Source organism: Limulus polyphemus, unplaced genomic scaffold, assembly GCF_000517525.1.
Source record: "Limulus polyphemus unplaced genomic scaffold, Limulus_polyphemus-2.1.2 Scaffold6829, whole genome shotgun sequence".
Lineage (NCBI taxonomy): Eukaryota > Metazoa > Arthropoda > Merostomata > Xiphosura > Limulidae > Limulus > Limulus polyphemus.
Window position 1 is genome coordinate 25,868 of NW_013672439.1, and position 10,149 is coordinate 36,016.

The 10,149-nt window shown below is 36.0% G+C and overlaps 2 protein-coding genes across 2 annotated transcripts in view; one reads left to right on the plus strand and one right to left on the minus strand.

Moving 5' to 3' along the window:
* LOC106474109 (ras-like GTP-binding protein RHO) overlaps positions 1-4,661 on the minus strand; it is a gene marked incomplete at its 3' end in the record, with an annotated part of 26,906 nt that extends 22,245 nt beyond the window's left edge. Inside the window, exon 1 of the mRNA XM_022402485.1 lies at positions 4,595-4,661. Coding sequence (XP_022258193.1) covers positions 4,595-4,634 — 40 coding nt within the window. The remainder of the gene's footprint in view (positions 1-4,594) is intronic.
* Positions 4,662-7,708: 3,047 nt separating this feature from the next.
* The window catches only part of LOC106474110 (phosphatidate cytidylyltransferase, mitochondrial-like), a 7,305-nt gene continuing 4,864 nt past the window's right edge, over positions 7,709-10,149 (plus strand). The window contains exons 1-2 of the mRNA XM_013934800.2: positions 7,709-7,876; positions 9,117-9,299. Coding sequence (XP_013790254.2) covers positions 7,733-7,876; positions 9,117-9,299 — 327 coding nt within the window. The 5' untranslated portion in view covers positions 7,709-7,732. The remainder of the gene's footprint in view (positions 7,877-9,116; positions 9,300-10,149) is intronic.

Sequence of the window (10,149 nt, forward strand, 5' to 3'; positions counted from 1 at the left end):
CTTTCGTTCGTTATAGTGTTTGTTTTAGCGCGAATGTTGAAATTAAGTGTATCGTAAAGTTATATTCGGAAAGAATAAACCAGTTTTATTAAGTAAGGACTTGTGTCGCTAAAGTTTCTTGGAAACGAAGTTACGGAAAATTAATTAACGACTGGAGACGTAACAATATGTTACACATAACAACAAGGCACTTTATTTAATAGGTTATGTTTCACTTCTGTGTGTTTCTCAGCAAGATTTCTTGAAAACGGCTGAATGGATTTGGACGAAAGTTGGTATGAATTTGGACCCAACTTAGAAGTGATTAATTTTTGGAGGGTCAAGGTCACAGAAAGATCACAAAAATCCAAAAAAAAATCACTATCTGATAACAGGGATACCAATTTTTCACACTATTTTTGCTCTATAGCTCAGTCAAAAATGATAACGAAGGACATACGGACACATTTTCGTATTTTTAGCGTGGAGGAGGTGAGAGCTCTGCTGAGTATCCCTCTAGATATAAACTAATTGAGGCACCAACAATATATTATACACACAATACAAGGCATTGTAGTACATCAAATCTCTTACATAACTTGGCACTAACACAATACATTACACCCCAAAAAAAGACAGTAATACTCTATTTAATACAATAATTATCTCGCACATAGAGGGCACTGATATACCATCTTGCGGATAATAAGACGGCTAAGACACATTATTTTATATACTAATTGTACTATGTTGAAACTTTAATTTTTTTAAATCCATCTATATTATGTTAACGTACAATATTGTTACGTCTCCGACGAAAATTTAGCGACACAAGTCCTTTCTTAAATAAAACTGGTTTATTCTTTCCGAATACAACTTTACCGATACACTTAATTTCAACAGTCGCTCTATACAAACGCTATAACTCACGTCTCGCGAGCTCGACTTCAACAATACTCCGTTCAATTACACACTCTCTGACTGCAGTTCAATTACTCACTACTACACTGTTGTCCCCGTCACGTTGTCAACGTCTTATATATATACAAGACTAACACATATCTAGTAAATGCTAGGGCATTCTTGAAGGAACAGGATATTTCTAGAAAACAGGTGGCGTGATACTAGTCACGTGACCTCGCTGACGCAACACTATCATAACATTACACTCAAAGTACCCAACCCTAAAAGATGCTTATGAGGAGATGCCCTTCATAAACCACCCGCATGAGTACTGTTGACCATATGAGATTTCTTATGAAATTAGTCACCCAAGGATGGGTATTAGTGCCCCCAGCTAGAAGTGTGTTTTGGGCTCACTTAAAACAGATTAATCGAAAATGAATTTGGTAGCTAAATATAAGGAGTAGAAAACAAAATGAAGAAATTAAGGCTAACGACAGTAGGTCGTGTAAGTTGGTTGTTCAGTTGCTCTGTTTGTTCATTGAATTCCATCGTGTTTATTGCATCCAAAACCTGTCGGTTTAACTGTAAAACTTTCAAAGGAGCTAGTCTATAAACTTTCCCAGTTTTCGTCATCTTTCGGCCAGTTGTGTTGCTGTGAAACGCATTACTCTAGAACCCATAAAAAGAGGCACAAACCGAAACTTTGGTAAATTAAACATTTTGGAGCTATTTTTTACGCGCAGAATGAGTTTTTTTGTACCCCAGTGCTTGGAATGTTAAACAATAACTAATTTTACTCTGACACGCTTGGCCCGGCATGGCCAGGTGGTTAGGGCGCTCGACTCGCAATCTGTGGGTCGGAGGTTCGAATCCCCGTAACACCAAACATGCTCGCCCTTTCAGCCGTGGGGGCGTTATAATGTGACGGTCAATCCCACTCTTAGTTGGTAAAAGAGTAGCCCAAGAGTTGGCGATGACTAGCTGCCCTCTAGTCATGTAGACTAGAACACCTCCAACACCTGGAACAAGTACCAGTTTCTAATTTACCCATAATACCTCAGATATCAAGCGTCGAATCCGTACAATGCGGAAGTATTTTTTGACATTAATTACAAAAAACTACTTAGCATTTCGGATGTTTCGTAGTTGCTCATGCACATACGTCATAGGTCTCTAGTGCAACTGATAGGTTTGTACACTTGATAATACAAGCTGTTCGTTCAGTCTAGATGAAAACTAAAGTCGGTTAACACTCTCAGAAGCTACGCCTTGTTGGTCCTCAGAATACATAACACAATCGCGTTCAGTAGCGCAGTGGATTTTTAACAACTTTAATGGATCAAACAGTTGATTTAAAATAGGTGTCTCAATATATATATACAGTGTTGCTTTAATTTGATTGCCACTGGCGGAAAATTATCGTTTGCCTGCGTACTAATTCACGCTAAAAAATATAGAAATACGAATTTAAGTTGTCCGTGTGCGCCCGCCCTTCGAAATATTTTTTTTTTTTTTTGTAATTAAGCACAAAGCTACATAATGGGCTATCTGTTCTCTGCCCACCATGGGTATTGAAGCCCGGATTCTATCGTTGTAAGTACGCAGACATAGCGCTGTGCTACAGGGGGGACCTTTCGAAATATACTATGAATGACTTCATAACGATAGATCGTGATCATTACCGGAGCATTCCGTACAGTAATTAGCTTATTTGGATATGCAAACGAATGTGATTGGCTGTATTACGACGTCATTTGTTTTTGCGGGAGGTTCCCTTGTTATTATGGGATATCGATCATTGAAAATGGCGGAAAAAAAAAGTGAAAAAGTGCGAAGACGTTGAAAAAGCGTTTAATTTTCAAAAACATTACTATATTTTCCCATCAAAACGAAGCAAAAATAGAGATAAATAAAGGAAAAAGGCGCATAAAATATGACTATAGTATAAGTTTTGTCAGTGAATACGTAGATGTTTCGATGAAAGTGGATTCATTGATCACATTTAGCTTACTTACCATATTTTCAGTAAATACACAGATGAAATTAATTGCAATGATTCAATTCAACGTTTCTTCAAGTAAAAGTTACTTGATAATGTTATACTTTTATAACTCGCGAAGTTCATACCTGCTTCATTACATGGATGGCCTACTCTCTGGAAGTCAGTGAGGGGATTTGGCCCACTTGAGAAAAATCCTAGAAGCAACATTGATATATATATATTGTTGCGTCAGCGAGGTCACGTGACTAGTGTCACGCCACCTATTTTCTAGAAATATCTTGTTCTTTCGCGAATGCACTAGCATTTACTAGATATATGTTAGTCTGGTATATATATAAGACGCTCACAACGTGACGGTACAATGTGTGTAGGTAGTGAGTAATTGAACTGCAGTCAGAAAGTATTGTTCGTTGTTATAGAGCGACTGTTGAAATAAAGTGTATCGTAAAGTTATATTCAGAAAGAATAAACCAGTTTTATTAAGAAAGAACTTGTGTCGCTAAAGTTTCGTGGGAACAAAGTTACGGAAAATCAACTAACGAACGGAGACGTAACAATATATTATTTGTTGATTATTGAGTACAAAGCTACATAATGGGCATCTATACTGCTCTCACAGCAGGGAGCGAACCCGAATTTTAGCATTATACATCTTCACGTTTACTGTTGAACCACAGGGGGATATAAAATATATTTACTTATTAAGAACGACACTAAAACCCTTTAATATATATTTTCACACGTTTATAAGAGCACACCCAGATCACCCCATGCAAACAATGTAGAGGAGGCGAATTGTCTGATTGGTTTGTTTTCTTATACGGTTAATTTGAATAGTATATGATGTACGGTTGGTTCACTTCTTGTACGGTTAGAATGAATTATATTTGTTGTACAGTTGGCCTCATTGATAAGTTTTCTCGTATGTTTAGTTAACTGGTATATCCCATGTTTAGCGTATTAATGCGACTTGTGTTCTAGGATACAGTCAGGGTAACTAGTATATGTTCTGGGGTACAATCAGGGTAACTGGTATATGTTCTGGGCTACAGTTAGGGTAACTGGTATATGTTCTGGGGTACGGTCAGGGTAACTGGTACATGTTCTGGGGGTACCGTCAGGGTAACTGGTATATGTTTCTGAGGATACAGTCAGGGTAACTGGTATATGTTCTGGGGTACGGTCAGGGTAACTGGTACATGTTCTGGGGTACGGTCAGGGTAACTGGTACATGTTCTGGGCTACAGTTAGGGTAACTGGTATATGTTTTGGGGTACAGTCAGGGTAACTGGTATATATTCTGAGGATACAGTCAGGATAACTGGTATATGTTCTCAGGATACAGTCAGGGTAACCGGTATATGTTCTCAGGATACAGTCAGGGTAACTGGTACTTTCTGTATTTATGATTATTATGCGCGGTATACCTATACAATGAATGAGGAAGGAGCTTTCTGGTGTAGTTCGTTTGACTATAGTGTGTTAATGCGACTCTGATAGTACGGTCAGAGTGACTGGTCTGTGTTCTAGAGGCACGGTTAAATTAACTGGTATTTACCACGTATATGATTACTCTGAGTGGTATATATATAGACATACACGATAGATGAGGATGGTGATCGGGTTTATTTATTGGAGCGTTAATCTGTTTATTGTTGGTGTGATATTAAAGAGAATGGATATTTAGTAACAAACATAGAAACTTACCGTCTTTTCGTCTCCGAAAGTAGTTTTGTAGATATCTCATTCCTCAAGTTTCTGCTCACACGTTTCACTCACCATTACAGGAAGGTTTGGTTTATTTTGAGTGATGATTCACGATGTCAGCCCCCCTTGAGTTATTCATAATTAGTTAAAGGAATCCTTTACGTCATACATAGAAATCCATATTAGTTCCACCTTCATTAATTGAAGCCGTCAACTGATTCAATGAAATATTCCCAGGGAGGAAATGTAGAAACTTCCTTGTGTGTGTCTTGTTTGTTGTTGAGCAGAAAGTTACACAATGAGCTATGTGTGCTGTGCCCGCCACGGGTATCGAAACCCGGTATTTTGCGTTATAAGCCTCCAGTCTTACCACTGTTTGTTTTGAATTTCGCGCAAAGCTACACGAGGGCTAACTGCGCTAGCCGTCCCTAATTTAGCAGTGATAGACTAGAGGGAAGGTAACTAGTAAACATCGCCTACCGCCAACTCGTGGGCCACTCTTTTACTAACGAACAGTGGGATTAACAATCACGTTATAACGCCCTCACTGCTGAAAGGACGAGCATGTTCGGTGACGGGGATTCGAACCCGTGACTCGCAGATTGCAAGTCCTAATCACCAGGTGATGCCGGGCCTGAGAGGGAAGGGGGCACTATCTTATGAAACAAAGATAATGTTAGTAAATAACCGGGTAATGTTTACTGAAATTTTAAAAATCAAATTTCAGAAACCGTCAGTACAATAAAGGAGGCCGATCCACGCAATATTATCATTGTATGTATGTAATGGCGGATTTATTTATAAACCTACATCGAGGACAGTTTTTATTTATTCAGTTAGTGTTTATAAATTATTGTTTAAAAGAGGGATTAGTTAGTGAAAACTTTAAAATAGCAGCATATTGTTCCAGTCTTGACTTTGTTGAAGTAAGTTTCTAAAAAAAAACATGATTCTTATACTAATATTGTCTTTCGTAGCGTACAACTTCACTTGTTTTTATTGTCAGCAGACGATGAATTCTTGAATCGTTTGCATAAAAGAACATTTACAGTTTGGTGAATCGAATAACTCTAGGGTCAAAAGTCATTTTAACAGTGGTAGTGATGAACAAACTTCATATATTAAATAAACGTTTATTATACACCTTCTCAAAAAAATCTGGATTTGAATTAGTCAATAATGAAAGTCTTTTTGCGTAATTATAAAGTATAACTAGTGATAACCCTTAAATTTGAGACTACGGACTCCTTCATAGTAAAGTCTGTCTTTGCTAAATCGCGCCAAGTTACGTTCGGAAACTTCCATTTACTCCAACGTGGTTAAAAGTAATTCAGTATGTACCATTTATTTTACTGTATTTGGCAGATAAGTCTTAAACTCTATGATAATGATTAGTTTAAATAGAAGATTCTAGATGCTGTAAACATAACATTTAAAAGCAACCAAATAAAACAAACCTCGAAGTCAGAAAGTAAAATTCACTAATACTGTTTTGTTACGGAAACACAAAATACAAGCAAGTAAAAACAAGGGCCTAATCCATCTTTTTTTTAAGTGACAAACTACTTGATAATAAATTATTAAATGTCAAACACAACTAATGATTTTTTCAGAATTCGCACAAAGTTACACAAGGAGTTTCTGCCCACAGCCGTCCCTAATTTTGAACTGATAGAGAATAGGGTTGGCAGCTAGTCAACACTACTGTTGCCTGATCGAATAGTGGGTGCTATTTGACTGATTATTATAGCACAACCATAACTCCAAAGTGCGGAATGTGTTTTGTGGCATCAGGTCGGATTCACATTCTAGGCACACTAAATACTTAGCGGTACTTGGTTCACAATTAAAGGTAAGAGCATTCCAGTATTTAGTGAACATGATAGGAAAACAAACTATGCACTTACTGAAACTAAGAGAAATTGGATAAAAAATGTCTGTCATTAATAAGACAGAACACAGAAAGAAACATATAGGCAAAAGGAAATAGTTACAGAATATGATAAAGAAATGTAACAAATATAAGAATAAAAGTTGTACATTAAAGTTAAAGACAGGAAAAGAGAGAGCTTTATGATAAATTCAAAAATATCGCCGGAAAAACAAGAACGGAAAAAAGTATAGCAAAAGATCTAAGACTTGTGGAAATAAACAAGATTCACAATATACATAGTAGATTAGTGAGTAAATGATAAAAAAATAACGTATAAGTTGATCAGTAAGTAGCAGTAAGATCATATCCTATACTTTAGGTAGAAACGGAAGCTGCAAATATAGGCCAAAGTCTTAAAGTGGGATTAAACAAACTTCAGAGTCTACACACAGAATTAGAAAGAATATATATATCTATATAATAAGATTCAGTGTCTATATCTGTCTGTGTGTCTTGTAACTCCTCCTAAACCGCTGATTGCACTGATTTCTAAGCTGTACCAAACGAATCGCTTCGGTCTTGAGGTTTACACCAAGGTAAAGATTTTCACCCCACACCTTGGGAATCCGGGAATGTCCAGAAAACCCCTTCTCCGAAACTGCTACCCTCCCCAAAAAAGATAGAAGTTTATATCGCAAAAACAAAAAAACAACGTTATACAGTCATGGACACGGCCTGAAAAGGATTACTCACGTGTGCAAATGTGTCCTGTACGCGCATGCAGTAACTGCATGATGTAAGAACGGGTTTTTTCTAGCTACCGGACCGTATACTACTGAAGAATTAATGTGGGCTTCATCCAACATTCAAGAACCGAACCAAGGAGGGAGGTAAAGGTCAAGGTGTACCTGATCCTCCCAGGTCACATAATCAAACAATGACTAATTGAAACAGCTGCTAGCAAACGAGTCGTCTCGGACCCGAGGTTTACACAAAGGTAAAACTTTACATTCAACCACTTAGAGAACCCGGGTATTGGTTTACATTTTAACACGTAAATAAGTAGACCTACTAATTATCGTTCGTAATTTGGTTAAAGAAATTAAATTTGCATTATAGTGGACCGTAGTCTCACTGGTTTACCAATATATACATATATATATAAAGAATGCGAAAATAATAATGTAGTATATAAGATCAAAATTGAAATATTAAATACTTTAGTAATTCTCAAGATCATCGCTAGAGGAAATTTGACTTTAAGCATGGCAGCCTCCGTAGTTGGAAAGAGTAGTTTACGCGCTCCTGATTTATTACATCGAGTTTTGTCTATTTTTCCCCAAGAAATATCTTTTGCGTTTGCATATGGTTCCGGTGTTTTCAGACAAGAAGGATATAATGAAAATCAGGTGAGACTTGAATGTTTAATTTGTGAATTTATGGTACTGGCACTACTGACACTAGTTGTAATACTAATACTACACCAATATAAATTATAATTAATTATTGCAGAGTTACACAATGGACTACCTGCGCTATGTCCACCATGGGAAATGGAACTCAGGATCTTAACATTATAAGTCGTTAAGCTTACCACTGAATCACAGGAGGACACAATTACTAGCACTTAAATATAAATTATCAGTGTGCTAAATATTAACAATTATTAGTCTGGTATAATATTTAGATATAAAACTTTTGTCAGTTGGCTATATAATGTGATAATAAATTATCACACACTAAATTAGAATTTTTCTCTTATGATTTCATATTAATGAAAGTGCAGATAGTTTTTATTTTTTTTGTTTTGAATAATTAAATGTGAAATTAATCAAAGCTAAGGATGTAGCAAACAACCTAAAACTGTTGGTTTGGGCATTAACTTAATTAATGTGCATTTAGACCCGTTAGTAAATTTTGTATTGTTAACAATGTGATACAGTGATTTCAAAGAGTTTCATCTCCCACAATCACTACTATGAGTATAAAACTTGTTGTCATCAGTATCGGGTATTAGTGGTATTTATTCATTGTGATGTAGCCTGTATGCCTCTCGGTCTATGCCACAGTAGTGTCTGACTGACCCTGGGTTAATCTAACGTCAGTATCGATAACATTGTAATTAAATAAATTATTCTACAGTGTCCATATAGATGATATGTGAATAATTTCAGTAATTAATAAATAGTGTGATAGTTAAACAATACTTTTCACAACGGGTAAACTACAGCTATGAGAATCTGTAAAAAAAGATAACCCTGTCTATGAGCACTGCCATCCAATATGATAGACACTAGGAGAAAAGAACAAGATATCGTGGCCTTGTTCTGTAAAGGTCTATTGTGTTCTGAACCTTTCTCATCGGTAGTGAAAACATGTCAAGAGATTTCATCCTATTCGTATACGATAACCTCCCAAACCTGTAATCGTTGTTATAACTCATCTCAGAACCTTTTCCAACAAGTAAACATTTTTTTAAAATGTGTGTTTACAGAAGTTCCTGTCCTGTACTTTATAGAACACTTTAAGAAAAACCTATAAAACTACACTCACTCTATGTATCGTCTTAAATTCATTTAAGACAATATTGTTTTTTATTTGTTCAGTTTTTGATCTTGCAATTCATTTTTTTTTTCATATGACTGTCAGAAAAATATGATTGACTTGATTTTGGCTGTCAATAATCCAGTGACTTGGCATCAGAATAATCTCAAACTAAATAGATCACACTATTCCATCTTAAAATATGGTGGTTCCCATCTGGTCAACCGGATGCAGCAAGATTATGGAGCTGGTGTTTATTTTAATACCTTAATACCATTTGAAGACAGGGTAAGTTAGTGTATTTATGTCATAATTATTCAAACAGTAGTTTTTTTGTATAGTGTATGGAATATTATGAATCTGAGTTTGATTGAAGGGTGTATAAGGTACGAGTCTCTAACTTTGCTTTAACTGTCCTGATGACATAATTCTGTTTTGTGTAAGACACATGTAAAATTCAGTTATATTTTAACTATGTTTTAAGTTCTCGTATTCTGCAAACATAAAAATATTTATCTTTTACACAACAGCTGCTTCTTTTTTGACGGGAGCAACCCATGACGTGATTGACCCATCAGATTCTGTCATACCATTAGTGTGAGCTATTCTTTTGAATGTCTTGCACTTGATATTCATGGGAACATTTTCCTTTTCCTGATTTTGTGACACGATCTTTACAGGATGCAAACATCATTAGGGTACTTCACTGGTTTCTTTTGATTGGGATAGATTACATGAATCCAGCCTAGTTTGTCTGGATGTAAAGTGATGCTGTAATGTATTGTAATGTAAACATTGTGGAGTCAAATACATTATAAACATTTCCAGCTTTATATAAATGTCATAGATGAAAGTGTTAGGTTTTATTGAGGTGCCCTGTACTACGTGACCAACTGGTGGGTCTTGTGGCACTAAATGAAAAATGTGAGTGTGCCAAATGACCAACCAATGGGACGTACTCTAACTCATTGTACCCTATTTTTCAGAATATAAGACGCACCCTTATTTTGAAGACAAAGTTTTGGAGAAAAAAAAAGTTACAGTCGCATTTGAAAGATTTTTATTGAACAAAAGTTCAATTTGATACTTCAAAAATTAGTATATGTTGTTCTAAACACAAAACAGCTCAAAACATCAA